This window comes from Melanerpes formicivorus, unplaced genomic scaffold (genome assembly GCF_026170545.1).
Source record: "Melanerpes formicivorus ecotype bairdi unplaced genomic scaffold, bMelFor1.0.p_v2 SCAF_43, whole genome shotgun sequence".
Classification (NCBI taxonomy): Eukaryota; Metazoa; Chordata; class Aves; order Piciformes; family Picidae; genus Melanerpes; species Melanerpes formicivorus.
In genome coordinates, this window is record NW_027142395.1 from 5,505,982 (window position 1) to 5,521,618 (window position 15,637).

A 15,637-nucleotide genomic window follows, 5' to 3' on the forward strand; every position below is an offset into this window, starting at 1 on the left:
GAAACTGCGTCAGCCGCGCGCCAGGGCCCGAGCGGAACCGGAAGCAGCTGTTTGCTGTGGTGGGGGCCGCCATGGTGTGCGACAAATGTGAGTGTCGGCTTCCCAGGGCAGCAGGGGTTGGCTTGTACGTGTCTCTGGATCCTGTTCTCGGGGGTCCTGGGCTTTCTCGGAGCTGAGAAACAGTAATTCTGGATTTCGGAGGCTACAGGACGGGCCGCAGGTCGCGGTTCCGGGAGTGTCTGTGACCTGTTTTGCTCCCACAGGAAGTGCTCCTTGTGAATATTAACGCTGTGTATCTTTACTCTTTTTTTTTTTTTTTTTTTTTTTTTTTTTCCTTTGTAATGTTTCCTTATGTAGGCGAGAAGAAACTCGGTAGGGTAATCACTCCTGATACGTGGAAAGATGGTGCAAGAAACACTACAGGTAATCTTGGGGGGGGGTGGGGGGGGCGGAGGCGGTTTAACACTTGGCTTTCAGGTATCTTCAAGCCAGTTGGGCACCTGAGCTATCTTAGAATCATAAGGCTAAAATCTGAAGTAGTTAACCACGTTAATTTTTAATTCCTGTGGTTTCCCTAACATGCTAATTTAAAGCATTGGGATTTTTTTTTACCCTGAGCTCTTCAGTATGGAGTTGTCTGGTTTGTTTTCATCTTTACAATGGCAATAGAGAAACAAGGCACATTGTCATGGAATCATAGAATTGATGAGGTTGGAAAAGACTCGGAGATCATCAAGTCCAACCTATCACCCAACACCTCATGACAACTAAACCATGGCTTCAAGTGCCACATCCAGTCCTCTCTTGAACACCTCCAGGGATGGTGACTCCACCATCTCCCTGGGCAGCACATTCCAATGGCCAATTACTGCTTCTGGGAAGAACTTTCTCCTCACCTCGAGCCTAAACTTCCCCTGGCACAGCTTGAGACTGTGTCTTCTTGTTCTAGTGCTGGTTGCCTGGGAGAAAAGACCAACCCCCCCTGTTTACAACCTCCTTTCAGGTAGTTGTGGGCAGCAAGAAGGTCTCCCCTGAGCCTCCTCCAGGCTAAGTAACCCCAGCTCCCTCAGCCCCCCATTCTGTTGTCCCATGCTTTATCTCTCTGCTATGTATGTTATGTCTCATGACTATTTGCATATGTGTAAAACCTGTAAAACAAGCTTTTTAAAAGTAGGTAGACACTCAGAAGTGTATTCATTTGTGATTTTGTTCTTTTTTGTAGAAAGTGGTGGCCGCAAGTTAAATGAAAACAAGGCACTGACCTCAAAGAAGGCAAGGTTAGTAGTATTTGATGCTGATTTAGGTTGAAAACAGTCAGTTTGCTATAACTGCGACCAGTTTCCTGCATATGTGGGCAACTGCGCCAAACTTATCTGAACTACACTATTTCTAAGATTTGTGAGGACTATGACTTTTATCTAGTTGGTAGAAGTATGTCCATACATATTTTGTGGGTGCTCTCTGCTGAATCGTAGAGTGTGGGCAACTGTTTTACTGCAATTATCACCAAAACTGGTAGGGTTCTATGATTTTGTTAGGAGAGATGCTGGGAAGGCTTACAGTATCACTAAGGTTAGAAGAGATCTCAAAGATTAAGTCCAACATGTCACCGCAGACCTCGTGACTAGGCCATGGTACCAAGTGCCACGTCCAATCCTCTCTTGAACACCTCCAGGGACGGTGACTCCACCACCTCCCCAGGCAGCCCATTCCAATCACCAGTGACCCTCTCAGTGATGAACTTTCTCCTCACCTCAAGCCTAAACTTCCCCTGGCGCAGCTTGAGACTGTGTCCCCTTGTTCTGGTGCTGGTTGCTAGAGAGAAGAGACCAACCCCTTCCTGGCTACAACCACCTTTCAGGTAGTTGTAGAGGGCAATGAGGTCTCCCCTGAGCCTCCTCCAGGCTAAACAATCCCAGCTCCCTCAGCCTCTCCTCATAGGGCTTGTGCTCAAGGCCTCTCACCAGCCTTGTTGCCCTTCTCTGGACACGTTCAAGTGTCTCAATGTCCTTCCTAAACTGAGGGGCCCAGAACTGGACACAGGACTCAAGGTGTGGCCTAACCAATGCAGAGTACAGGGGCACAATGACCTCCCTGCTCCTGCTGGCCACACTATTCCTAATGCAGGCCAGGATGCCGTTGGCCTTGTTGGCCACCTGGGCACACTGCTGGCTTATGTTCAGGCGGCTGTCAATCAGCACCCCCAGGTCCCTCTCTGTTTAGGAGCTCTCCAGCCACTCTGACCCCAGCCTGTAGCTCTGCATGGGGTTGCCATGGCCAAAGTGCAGCACCCGGCACTTGGACTTGTTGAATGACATCCCATTGGTCTCCGCCCATCTGTCTAGTTGGTCGAGGTCCCTCTGCAGAGCCCTTCAACCCTCTGTCTAACATCTGCCCCAACTTGTTGTCATCTGCAAATTTGCTGATGACTGACTCAATCCCCTCATGCAGATCATCAATGAAGATATTAAAGAGGATGTGGCTTAGCACTGATACCTGGGGGACGCCATTTGTGACTGGCTGCCAGCTGAGTGTGGCACCATTCACCACCACTCTCTGGGCTTGGCCCTCCAGGCAGTTCCTAACCCAGCACAGAGTGTTGCGGTCCACGCCTCGAGCTGACAGCTTAACCAGCAGTTTGCTGTGGGGGACGGTGTCAAAGGCCTTGATGAAGTCCAGGTAGACCACATCCACAGGCCTCCCCTCGTCCACCAGAGAGGTCACCTGATCATAGAAGGAGATCAGGTTGGAGAGGCAGGACCTGCCCCTCCTAAATCCATGTTGGCTGGACCTGAGCCCTTGATCATCCTTCAGGTGTGCAGTTATTGCCACCAGGATAATCTGCTCCATCATTTTCCCTGACACTGAGGGCAGGCTGACTGGCCTGTAGTTTCCAGGTTCCTCCATCCCATCCTTCTTGTGGATAGGGACCACAATGGCCAGTTTCCAGTAATCTGGGACCTCACCAGTGAGCCAGGCCTGTTGAAAAATCATGGAGAGCGGTTTGGCCAGCTCATCTGCCAGCTCTCTCAGCACCCTAGGATGGATCCCATCCGGTCCCATGGACTTGTGAGTGTCCAAGTGGCTCGGCAGGTCCCGAACTAATTCCTCATGGATTTCCGGGGCATTACACTGCTCCCTGACCCCATCGCCCAGCTCTGGAGGCCACTCATCCTGAACTCCTCCTGCCTTGCTGTTAAACATTGAGGCAAAGAAGGTGTTCAGGACCTCAGCCTTTTCCTTATCTTCAGTCACAGTGTTCCCCTCCAGGTCCAATAAGGAGTGCAGGTTCTTCCTGCCCTTCTTTTTAACATTAATGTATTTGTAAAAATGCTTTTTATTGTCTTTCACAGAGGTGGCCAGCTTAAGTTCCAACTGGGTCTTTGCCTCTCTAATTTTTTTCCTACATAATCTAACAGTTTCCTTAAACATACCTCGAGAAGCCTTCCTCTCCTTCCAAAGGTGATACTGTTCCTGGGGAAACAGCTCTCAAAAACAAAGGGGTCCAGGAGAGCTGGGTCTACTTCAAGGAAGAACTGTTGAAGGCACAGGAACAGGCTGTGCCAATGTGCCGGAAGATGAGCCACCGGGGCAGATGGCCAGCCTGGATGGGTAATGACCTTCCAAAAGAACTAAGGGAAAAAAAGAGGGTGTATCATCTTTGGAAGAAAGGTGAGGCAACTCATGAAAGTTTAAGGATGTTGCTAGGTCTTGTAGGAAGAACGTTAGGGAGGCAAAAGCACATTTGGAGCTTAGACTGGCCTCTGCTGTGAAGGACAAAAAAAGTCCTTCTATAAATACATTAATAGCAAGAGGAAGGGCAAGGACAACCTCCACTCCTCGGTGGACACGGAGGGGAACATTGTAAGAAAGGATGAGGAAAAGGCAGAGGTACTTAACACCTTCTTTACCTCAATTTTTACTAGCAGGACAGAATGTCTTCCAGACAGCTGGCCTGCAGAGCTGGCAGAAGGAGCCAGGGAGCAGCATAGTTTTCCTCTGTTCCAGAATGGGGTAGTTGGTTTTCTGCTCAGCCGCTTGGATCCCCACAAGTCCATGGGACCAGACGGGAACCATCCTAGGGTGCTGAGAGAGCTGGCAGATGAGCTGGCCAAGCCACTCTCCATCATTTTTCAACAGGCCTGGCTCACTGGAGAGGTCCCAGAGGACTGGAAGCTGGCCACGTGGTCCCCATCCACAAGAAGGGCCGGTTGGATGAGCCAGGGAATTATAGGCCTGTCAGCTTGACCTCAGTGCCAGGCAAGATTATGGAACAGGTCATCTTGAGTGCAATCACACAGCACTTCCAGGATGGCCAAGGGATCAGGCCCAGCCAGCATGGATTTAGGAAGGTTAGGTCCTGCCTGACCAACCTGATCTCCTTCTATGATCAGGTGACCCACCTGGTGGATGTGGGGAGGCCTGTGGATGTGGTCTACCTGGACCTCGGCAAGGCCTTTGACACTGTCCCCCATAGCAAACTTCTGGCCAAGCTGTCAGCCCATGGCTTAGACGGGAGCACACTGCGATGGGTTAGGAACTGGCTGGAGGGCCGAGCCCAGAGAATGGTGGTGAATGGTGCCACATCCAGCTGGCAGCCAGTCAGTAGTGGTGACCCCAGGGATCAGTGCTGGGCCCCATGCTCTTTAACATCTTTATTGATAATCTGGATGAGGGCATTGAGTCAACCATCAGTATATTTGCTGGTGACACCAAGCTTGGGGCAGGCGTTGATCTGCTGGAGGGGAGAGAGGCTTTGTGAGGGACCTCGACAGACTGGACAGATAGGCAGAATCCAAGGGCATGAGATTGAACACATCCAAGTGCTGGGTTCTGCACATTGGCCACAACAACGCCATGCAGTGCTACAGGCTGGGGTCAGAGTGGCTGGAGAGCGGCCAGGCAGAGAGGGACCTGGGGGTGGTGGTTGATGGTGGGCTGAACATGAGCCTGCAGTGTGCCCATGCAGGCCAGAGGGCCAATGGCATCCTGGCCTGCATCAGGAACAGTGTGGCCAGCAGGAGCAGGGAGGTCATTCTGCCCCTGTACACTGCACTGGTTAGGCCGCACCTCGAGTACTGTGTCCAGTTCTGGGCCCCTCAGTTTAGGAAGGATGTTGACTTGCTGGAGCGTGTCCAGAGAAGGGCAATGTAGTGGTTTGAGCCTTAGCTGAGAGTTAAAAGCTCAAATGGGAAAAGGCTGAGAATCTCTTCCCCACTCCCCCCCCACCTCCTCCCTTCAAACAGGGAGAGTAGGAAAAAAAAGGGGTAAGGAGCAAATCCGCTAAGCAACAATCTGGAGTCAGCTTGGAAGTAGAGAGGCAAATAATTTTTTTCTTCAAATTATATATATATATATATATATATATATAGCAATAACAGGGAAAAATAAGGTTCACAAGGGCAAGGAACACGAATGGATGGGAGTGGGACAGAAAAAAAATAATACAAAACCAGTCTTTCTCTGAGGAGGTGCAGAGGCAGCAGGGAAAAGGATCAGGTCCGGCCACGTGGCTGAGGAGCAGGAGGGCAGCTGCAGTAGCTCTCATCCAGCAGAGGCAGGAGCCAAAAAGGGAGATCCAACTGCTATGATGTCCTGCTTTTTATACCCTAGCTGGGCAGGGAGGGGGAAGTGGAACAGACTCAGCTTTCCCAGGGGGGAAATGCCCTTCAGGGAGTGTAAAGTACCCGCAAGCCCTCCACCCTGCTTTCTTCTTTTGTTTTCAGAAAGAGGCGTTAACCCACCACAGGCAACCAAATTGGTGAGGGGCTTGAAACACAAGTCCTATGAGGAGAGACTGAGGGAGCTGGGGTTCCTTAGCGTGGAGAAGAGGAGACTCTGGGGTGACCTTATTGCTCTCTACAACTACCTGAAGGGGGGTTGTAGACAGGCAGAGGTTGGTCTCTTCTCCCATGCAACCAGTAACAGAACAAGAGGACACAGTCTCAGGCTGCGCCAGGGGAGGTTCAGGCTGGAGGTTAGGAGGAAGTTTTATACAGAGAGAGTGATTGCCCATTGGAATGGGTTGCCCGAGGAGCTGGAGGTGTTCAGGAGGAGACTTGATAGGGTGCTTGGTTGCATGGTTTAATTGGTTGGGTGGTGTTGGATGATAGGTTGGACACGATGATCTTGAAGGTCTCTTCGAACCTGGTTTATTCTATTCTAATTTCCAAACAAACTATTATCTTAATCCAGAGACACATTTTTAGTTCTGCTTTTGTAAAGCTGTTGTCCATAATGAAGGAAATAACTCTTAGTGGGTAACTGTGAGGTTTTCTCTAGACTTTGTGAAGTCTATTAAAAATAATCTTTGTGTGTCCCTTTTTAAATTAGTTTTTGCCGGCATTTGCCTGTGCCCTCTGGCTTAGACTTTGTAGGATGAGTGTAATGGTTTGGAATTTTCCACCACATTAACAACAGCTTGGCTCACTCAGTCGGGAAAGAAAATGGGAGCTGTATTTACAAGCAATAACTACACTCTTACAATGGAGTGCAATGAATATGTACAAATGTACAGTATTTACAGTATTATACAGGTATTTACAATCAGAAAGCAGCACAGAACCCCCCATAACCCCTGATGGGATCCCAAAAGGAACGGGGAACTGCTCCAGCTCTCCCCTAACCTACCCCCCGCTTCTATGTTTTTGTTTTCCTTTTTACTGTGAATTGTTTATACTTAGTATATTCACTCTTCTGCTTGAAAATCTGTAGCTAACTTTTAAAGGCATAGCCTAAAACTGTCACAGATGAGGCAGAAGAAATGCTTTACTTCTAGGTATATAAATGAAGCACTTTGTCTTTTGACAGATTTGACCCATATGGAAAGAACAAATTTGCAATATGTCGGATTTGTAAGAGTTCTGTCCATCAACCAGGGTCTCATTATTGTCAAGGATGTGCCTATAAAAAAGGTGAGTTTCACCTAATGACCCCACTTTGGTTTGAAATTAGAGAGCTAGTGGAGATCTGGAATTTGTTTCACTGTACAAAGGGAAGGCTAAGATGAAATTTAATTCCTGCCTTCAAGGAAGGCATAGAGAGTGTGGGATCAGACTCATCTGAGGTGCAGAATACTAGAGTAAGAGACAATGTACACAGGTTAAAAAAGTAAAACATACTAATTACACACATGGAAACCAAATTTCACTGTGAGGCTAGTCTAATATTTTAGCAGCATGCACCCGCATAAGCTCTGGAATCTGGGATGTATTAAAAGCTTGGTTTGAAAAGCCCTAAGTCAGCCTCATTCATTGTTGTGGGTTGAGAGACCAATTCTCCCACCACAGGCAAAAGAAAGACTCAGACAAAACAGAATGCAAAAAATGGTGGAAAGTTTAAATGGAAAAAAAAACAATGAAAGTTTTACAGAAAACCACAAGCACCATGACAAAAGAGAGAGAGATATCCCAAAATATACCCAAGAATGTCCCATACCCATCTGGGGGTACACCCAACCCCCCCCCAGGGCTCTTTCTTCCCCCCAACCCAGCCTTGGGCCTGGGCAGGCTCAAGGGAGGTGGCTCACACCATTTTACCTAGGCAGCAGTGAGGGAGGAAAGAGAGCAAGAGGACCCTGCGCTGATGTTTTATAGGGGAGCAGGACATTATGGGAAGGAAATACCTGGCTTCCTGTGACCACCCACTGGGCTGGGCCCCCCTTTGGAACATCCCAGCTGTGGCCTGTGCAATGGCATCAGGGGCTGGCACCCAGCCCAAACCACCACATGTTGGCCATATTTTGAGTGGGGCAGGACTAGAGACTGCTGGAGATCCTTTCCAACCTTGGTCATTCTATGATTCTGTTTATTTTAGAATGTTTCTGTTATCTAAAGCAGTAGATTTGGAAGAATAACTGGAAGTTTAATCTTGGCAATTGTATAGAAAATTGCCATCTAGCAAGTTTGATACTTTTTTTCCTTAGAAAAAAAAACAGATTTTGTAAAAACACAAGTTTCTCGTGATAGTTTCTTTTCTGCTCCCTTCTCTTCTCTCCCTTTTAATAATAGCCAATAAACCTCACCCAGAAAAAATATAAACAAAAAACCTTCCCAAACTAAAACCCAAATACTCCAGGACCAATTTACTCCACAGAAAAGCCCACAAAGCAAGTAAAAAGCCAACTTCTGATCTTGGTAGAGTGATAAACTATCTTGACAAAATTAGAATACCTGGTATATAAAGGGCAAAGAGAAACAAAGGTGAGTTATAAAAGCAATTATGAAAATATCTCTGAAGGACAATTGTTTTTATGGTTGCCTTTGTACTTGTAAGTATTCCTAAGCATCCAGTGGCTTAACATATGCCATTTAAAAGTTCATTTCTTTAAAAGGAGTCCAATTGTGAACATGTTTGATGCACTATAAGTCAAGCTTGGCTTCAGGTGAAACTGAAAAATGGAAAAGAATTATGTAATCATTGTCCTTAGAAAGGATGATACTGTGCTGTGCAATATGTAACATATAAAATCTTTCTGCACTTCTGAGTTGTGTACAAATGAAAGCACTGAAATGCTGCCTGTACCTGAAAACTTTCTATCTCCCATATTCAGAACTCTTCAGTGTTGTTAAAAATTGCTTAAAAAAATTTGAGGGGAAAAAAATAAGAAAAAAAATCTAAGGAATCCTCATAGCACACAAACATGGGGGGCTACATCTAACCAGGAGTAAGTTTTGCTTATGAAATTAATTTTAATTATTCTGTGAATGTGTATTGTGTTACTGAGTCAGTGCTTTAGCAGCCTGCTGTAGGAGGGCTGCCTTTTCTAGTTGCTAGATGCTCACCAGATAGCTGCCTGAATCCCATATGGTAGAATCTAGTTCTCTCTCTTAAGGCTGGTTTGGGTGGGCTTCACAATTTCATTTCTGTCTGCTTGTGTATCCTTCTAGGTTGGATCTGGTTTATAGAATTCAGAATTCTGTGTGCTTTAGGTTCTAGTTCTGACTATGAAATACGTGCTTGTGGCATGCTTCTTGAAGCAAATGCTTAGTGCTTCAAATGTCTCATATCTCTGAAATTGAGAGTTAATAACTTTAGACTTAAGTGAAAGCCCGCGGGCTGGATTTTGCTCCCCGCAGTAAATCATGTCACATAATCCCTGTCATTCTGTTCTTAGGTATGTGTCTAGAGATGTGTTGTCTGTATATGAAAAACACAGTTTGCAGAGTTAACAGAATTGTCAGTTTGACTTTTTTTTTTTGTGTGTCTGCTGATGTATAGTCTTGTAAAACAAAATTTGGCCCTAACAGACAGAAGATGTAGCACCTTCCAACCCACCCCTCTGCTCATGCTGAGCTTGTGTACTTTTGCTGCTCTAGTCTTCTGACTTGACACTCCTTGGGTTTAAGTCAAAGTCCTTCGCAACATCAGTGGTCATCTTCACTTCAACTCTTAAGTATTCTTGCTGTCTGTTATTTATAATTTCTATTAAGCTATAAATAGTTTAATTCTGTGGAACTGTGTGGTGGTTTTAGGCTATGCCTTTAAAATTGAGTTACAGATTTTGAGCAGAAAAGTAGAAAAATATAAATCATTATTGGGTGCAAAAAGGAATACAAAAGATTATTCTAAACAAATTCATTGGCTAAATATCTAGAAGCAAATGAAGCTGTATTTACAAGCAAAATCTACACTCTACAATGGAATGCAATAAATGTTGTAAAAAATGTTTATTTTGTAAGCACTTTCTCAGGTGCCTGAAGCTCACCACTTGTTAATCTTCCATTTAGTAGTTAGTTTGTTGGTGACTGTATTGTCTTAGTCTAGCTATATTCTGCCCGCTTTAGTCCTCAGTTTGCCTACAGGAATCAAAATCAATGCCATTTTTACCTGTTTACCGGAAAGGCTCTTTCCTGACTCTCTTCCAGTATTCCTTTGGGCACTGTAAAACATAATGTTCTCAAAATAGAGTTGCTTTTTGATTTCTTTCTTTATTTGTAACTGACAGCATTATACATATGCTGCAAAAATTGATTTATATTGGGTGTCTTATTAATTACTTCTGAATTTGCAATACCTCTGAAAATGCACAGACAGATTGTCTATGAGAGCTCATGGAAACAACTTTAGAAGATGATATTTACAAAAAATCTAGCAACTGTTTTTGAAGAAAAACTTATGGTTTAAGGAAGCTGGGGTTGTTTAGCCTGGAGAAGAGGAGGCTCAGGGGAGACCTTATTGCTCTCTACCACTACCTGAAAGGAGGTTGTAGACAGGTGGGGGTTGTCTCTTCTCCTAGACAACCAGCACTAGAACAAGAGGACACAGTGTCAAGCTGTGCCAGGGGAGGTTTAGGCTGGAGGTGAGGAGAAAGTTCTTCACAGAAAGAGTAATTGGCCACTGGAATGTGCTGCCCAGGGAGGTTGTGGAGTCACCATCCCTGGAGGTGTTCAAGAGGGGATTGGACGTGGCACTTGAAGCCATGGTTTAGTAGTCATGAGGTGTTGGGTGACAGGTTGGACTTGATGATCTCCGAGTCTTTTCCAACCTTATTGATTCTGTGATCATTTACACACCTTTTGTTTGCTTATAGGCATCTGCTCAATGTGTGGCAAGAAGGTCTTGGATACGAAGAACTACAAGCAAACTTCTGTCTAATAAAATTGACTAGTCTTTTTGTGAACTTTCATGTCTTCAACTTCTGTACAGCAACTTTTCTCTAAAATAGTTTGTAAATATTACTTTCTGAAAGATAATACATTTACTTGGAATGAGATAAGAGTTAGAGGCAGCCTGAATGTTCACCTAGAAATGTATGTAATATTTGATTTTTATTGTTGTAGCACTAATGTTAACTGATATTTAAAGACAGTGGTTTGCAGCTACTGCTGCATTTGAAAGTGAATGAGAAGATCCTGCAGGAAAGCTTGAACCTGTATTGCCATCATCACACAGATCTTCGAGATTAACACTTCTATTCTTTTGTTGTATCTGCTTGTCTGATTATACGTCTATAAAATGTTATGAAATAGGAGCTTGTATTACTTCATTGAAGTAGTATCTTTGTTTAGCTCTATGCTTAGGGTTATTATGTTATTACTATTATGTCTTCCCCTCTAAGTACTGTGTTCTTCAGATTTTCATCATCAGTTTTTAATTCATCAGTTGTCCTGATGAGTTTTTTTCTGTCTCCAGTAGAGCTGCTTAAATAAAAATATGTTAAACTACTGAAATCTAGTGTGTTGCTTTGCCAGTTCTTACTTTGGCAGTAAGACTGATTAGCTATTCTCCTGCCAGCCTTTAAGGAGGTTTTGGCACCTGGTGGCCCAAGGTAATAAAACAATAAGCATCAATTTCTAATGTCAGGTCTCGGTCTCATAATTTCCTAAGTTAGTCTGGCTTTTAAATACTTGGTTTGAAACTGATTCTTGAATTCTATGTAGCTATTGCTTATATGCATGTTACATTTGAAAGATCAGAACAGACTGCCTTCTCTTCAGCACTGCTTTGATAAAAAGCTTCAAGTAAGCCTCTCTGAGCATGAGAGGATGAATGTGGCTTTGCACTTTTGGGTAGTATCTACTCTGAGGTCTTTAAAAATAAAATCAGGATCTCAGGTAGTGATAGGACTAGGGGGAATGGAATGAAGCTGGAGGTGGGGAGATTCAGGCTAGATGTGAGGAGGAGGTTCTTCACCATGAGAGTGGTGAAGTACTGGAATGGGTTGTCCAGGGAGGTGATCGAGGCCCCGTCCCTGGAGGTGTTTAAGAGCAGGCTGGATGAGACTCTGGGCAGCCTGATCTAGTGTAGGGTGTCCCTGCTCATGGCAGGGGGGTTGGAGCTAGATGATCCTTGTGGTCCCTTCCAACCCTGAATGAAACTATGAAACTATGAAACTACATGTGAAAGCAGTTTCTAGTTTGGAGTAGTAAGTGTTCAGTATGCATGCTTTTAAAGCTGAAAAAATGGTACTCTTAATTCATGGTGATTATTAAATGAGGTTTACTTGTTGACTCCTCCCAGCAGCCTCCGCTTGGCAACCTCTTGTGCTTTTGCAACCTGCTTTCAGCTGTTGCAGAAAAAATATCCGTAGGAATTTCCCTGTGGATAGATACTCTGCTGATTTAGGTTTGCCTTTGTTCTCAATTCTGTTACTGAGGAAACTGCATGGCTGCAACTGAAACTGAAAAATCACTATTCTTTCTATGCATTACTGCAAGAAAATACATAATACTGGGGGTATATTTATTATTTTTTGGTTTAAATCCTCCCACACTGGTTGCGCTGTAAGTAGCACTCTAAAGGGGGTTGTCTACATTTCCTGCCACCTTTAACTGTCCATTATCGAGCATTTGTCACCAAAATTCCTTGCTCCAAATGCACTCACATCCTGCAGTTGTTAAAATAGTATTTTTTAAAAGCATTTTATATTTATTAAGAAGCTTTGCCAGGCTAATGGAATTAGATGGGTCCCCTAAAAGAGTAGAACGCTGCTGCTTTTCATTTAAAAAGCTTCACCGACCTTAACAACTGAATGTAAGTATATGGATTAGCTAGCTGGTGATAGCAGCCTGCAAAGTTATTTCCACATGGCAGCAGTCACTTGTTTCCAAACAGGTCAAGGAATTTTATTATTAGTGTACATCTCTGGCATGTCCTTTGTGTGGATGAAAAGAAAATGTCTGTAATTGGCTTCAAGTTTTGCAGCAAGTGCTTGTCAACAGAGTGTGTTGTGACTCCAACTGGCATATTCTCTGATGTTCTCTTGACTACTTCACTTATTGTGTAAGATTGGTTAATTTTTGCTATTTTGTGAATAACACTAATTTTCATGTCTTATTAAAACTTGCCAGTCTCTCCGTTTCAAAAGCCTGACTTTGTAATTCTAGAATGCATGGTGTGCAATATATGTTTATCACACTCTGTAATTATTGGCATTGAATGAACTCTTAGCTTGTTTTGTAACAGATTTAAGAACAGCACCAATTTAAATAATATGATCTTTTCTTCATCATTATTTTGTGAATATAGCTCATAAACACCTAGATCCTTTCACCGGCCAGCTGATTTTGCATGTTAGAATGTTTTCTGTTGGAGAAGGAGGACAGGTTTTGCTGTTCTGTTTTGGGGTTTTGCTTTTTAATTGTGGATTCAAACATTAGGTTGTTGTTCCACTGTTTTGTACATGCTTGGGGTCTTCCATTAGTAGCTCTCAAGCCTTCTTGGCCTCAAGAGGTTTGGTTCCTGAGATCTGTAAAATTTGTGATGTAACAGTCAGCTTTCAGAAATGTTCACTTTTCACTTTGGAGACCCACTGCTTTAAATTTACAATACAAGCTCTCTCCTGCACCTCTGCGATGCACTATAGTAGAATAGAATAGAATAGAATAGAATAGAATAGAATAGAATAGAATAGAATAGAATAGAATAGAATAGAATAGAATAGAATAGAATAGGGTGGAAAAGGCCTTCGAGATCATCAAGTCCAACCCATCACCCAACACCATCTAATCAACTAAACCATGGCACCAAGTGCCTCATCCAGTCTTTTCTTAAACACCTCCAGTAATGGTGACTCCACCACCTCCCTGGGCAGCACATCCCAATGGCCAATCTCTCTTTCTGGGAAGAACTTCTTCCTAACATCCAGTCTAAACCTCCCCTGGTGCAGCTTGAGACTGTGTCCTCTTGTTCTCGTTCTGGTTGCCTGGGAGAAGAGACCAACCCCCATCTGGCTATAACCTCCTTTCAGGTAGTTGTAGAGAGCAAGAAGGTCTCCCCTGAGCCTCCTCTTCTCCAGGCTAAGCAACCCCAACTCCCTCAGCCTCTCCTCATAGGGCTGTGCTCTAAACCCCTCCTCAGCTTTGTTATTGGTGTTGGATAACAAGAATTTAAAGTTAGCTTTTAAAATTCTCTACACCTTCAGTATAATCAAATTGTCATATGAAGGCATTTTTGTTGATACTAAAAATGCCTTGTTAGCATGGGATGCTACTCCTGAGACAACATGCAGTGGAAAACCAAAAATCTGTAATGGAAAGTTGCTGGTTTTGTATTCTGTACTGAGAACAACACATTAATGTTGCCTGATGATGAGACTGTCCTCTAAATCACAGATAAGACACTTGTGCTACCAAATTTAGTAGGTTAAGAATTTTCCTCAGTATGGCTGAATTCCTATACTGTCCTTGCTCTTTGTGTATGTTCATTGGGTAGAGCTGTTGCTGAGCTAAGTATAAGCAATATTTCGATGCAGATAATTAAAAGAACAGCTATGCTATAAAAATATTACTGTGCCTGTGAGCAGCCAATCAGATGAAAATCAATCAGGAAATATTGAAGGGTCCTTGCTGTGTCAGGGTGTTCTTATATTCTTCCCCAAGCTGTGTTGTTTTGATTTGTGTTTTGTTTGATTTTATAACCCTGTTCTTTCCACTGCAGAAATTGCAGAAAAGACCATCCAGGTGGTTCTTTGGCAAGATTCTTCCAAAGCATTAGGACTATTGTAATTGTTTACTTGTAGAAATGTGGTGGGGTTTCTACCCTCGGAGAGCAAGAAAGACTGTCTTATAAACAAGGATGTCACTGACCCTTGTACATTTGGGTTTTCTTAAGAATGGCCCAAACATGCACCAAAGTAACTTAATTAACACAATAAAGAGATGTAGAGGTTTTGGACAGCCAGCATGGCTTCACCAAAGGCAACTCTTGCCTGACCCAGCCTAGTGGCTTTTTGCAATGGTGTAACTACAGCAGTGGTCAAGGTAAGACAAAGAGATGTTACCTGTCTGGACTTTTGTAATGCCTTTCACACAGTCCTCCACAACATCCTTCTCTGGAGAGGTATGGATTTGGTGGATGGACTGTTCAATGGATAAGGAATTGGTTGGATGATCATATCCAAATGGTAGTGGTCAACAGCTCGATGTCCAGATGTATATGGGTGGTAAGTGGTGTCCCTCAGGGTCCATATTGGGACCAGCACAGTTCAATATCTTCATCAATGATATAGAGAGTGAGATTGAGTGCACCCTCAGCCAGTTTTCAGATGATACCAAGCTGAGTGGTGTGGTTGAAGGATGGGATGCCATTCAGAGGGATGTGGACAGGCTGGAGAAATGGCCTCAGGAGAATCTTAGAATGGTTCAATAAGGCAAAGTATGAGGTCCTGCACCTAGGTTAGGGAAATCCTCAATACCAATACAGTCTGAGGGATGATGAGATTGAGAGCGGCCCTGCAGAAATAGATTTCATGGTAGTGGTGGATGAGAATCTGGATGTGAGCCCACAATGCACACTTGCAGGCCAGAAGGCAAATCATGTCCTGGACTCCATCAGAAGAAACGTGGCCAGCAGGTCCAGAGAGGTGGTTCTGCCACTGCTCGGGTGAGACCTACTCCCTTGGAGTCCTGTGTCCAGGTGTGAGGCCCCCTGAAACAAGAAAAAGACATAGATGTGCTTTTATGGAAGAAGTTACAGTCTGAAATTAAGCAAAAAAAGATTGTTTCTTTTTTCCCCATCATCGTTTATGGCTGGGAGCCATAGCTCAGTTTGCAGAAGTTGCACAAGGTACATACCTACATGTTCATCATGTCTGGCTAAAGCCTGCAAAACCCATGAATTCTCTGCTGCCAGATACTGCTTACTTCACCCACTTTAAGGCAACAAGGAACAGGTGTGTAAAGGTGTAATTAAAAAC

The 15,637-nt window shown here is 44.1% G+C and overlaps 1 protein-coding gene across 1 annotated transcript; it reads left to right on the forward strand.

The window, feature by feature from the left end:
- Positions 1 to 5: 5 nt before the first annotated feature.
- Positions 6 to 11,171, forward strand: CRIPT (CXXC repeat containing interactor of PDZ3 domain). The gene is made up of 5 exons (XM_068158901.1): positions 6 to 87; positions 358 to 423; positions 1,223 to 1,277; positions 6,811 to 6,914; positions 10,532 to 11,171. Exons 1-5 carry the CDS (start codon positions 72 to 74, stop codon positions 10,594 to 10,596), a joined length of 306 nt encoding a protein of 101 aa, XP_068015002.1. The 5' UTR covers positions 6 to 71; the 3' UTR covers positions 10,597 to 11,171.
- The last annotated feature ends 4,466 nt before the right edge of the window (positions 11,172 to 15,637 follow it).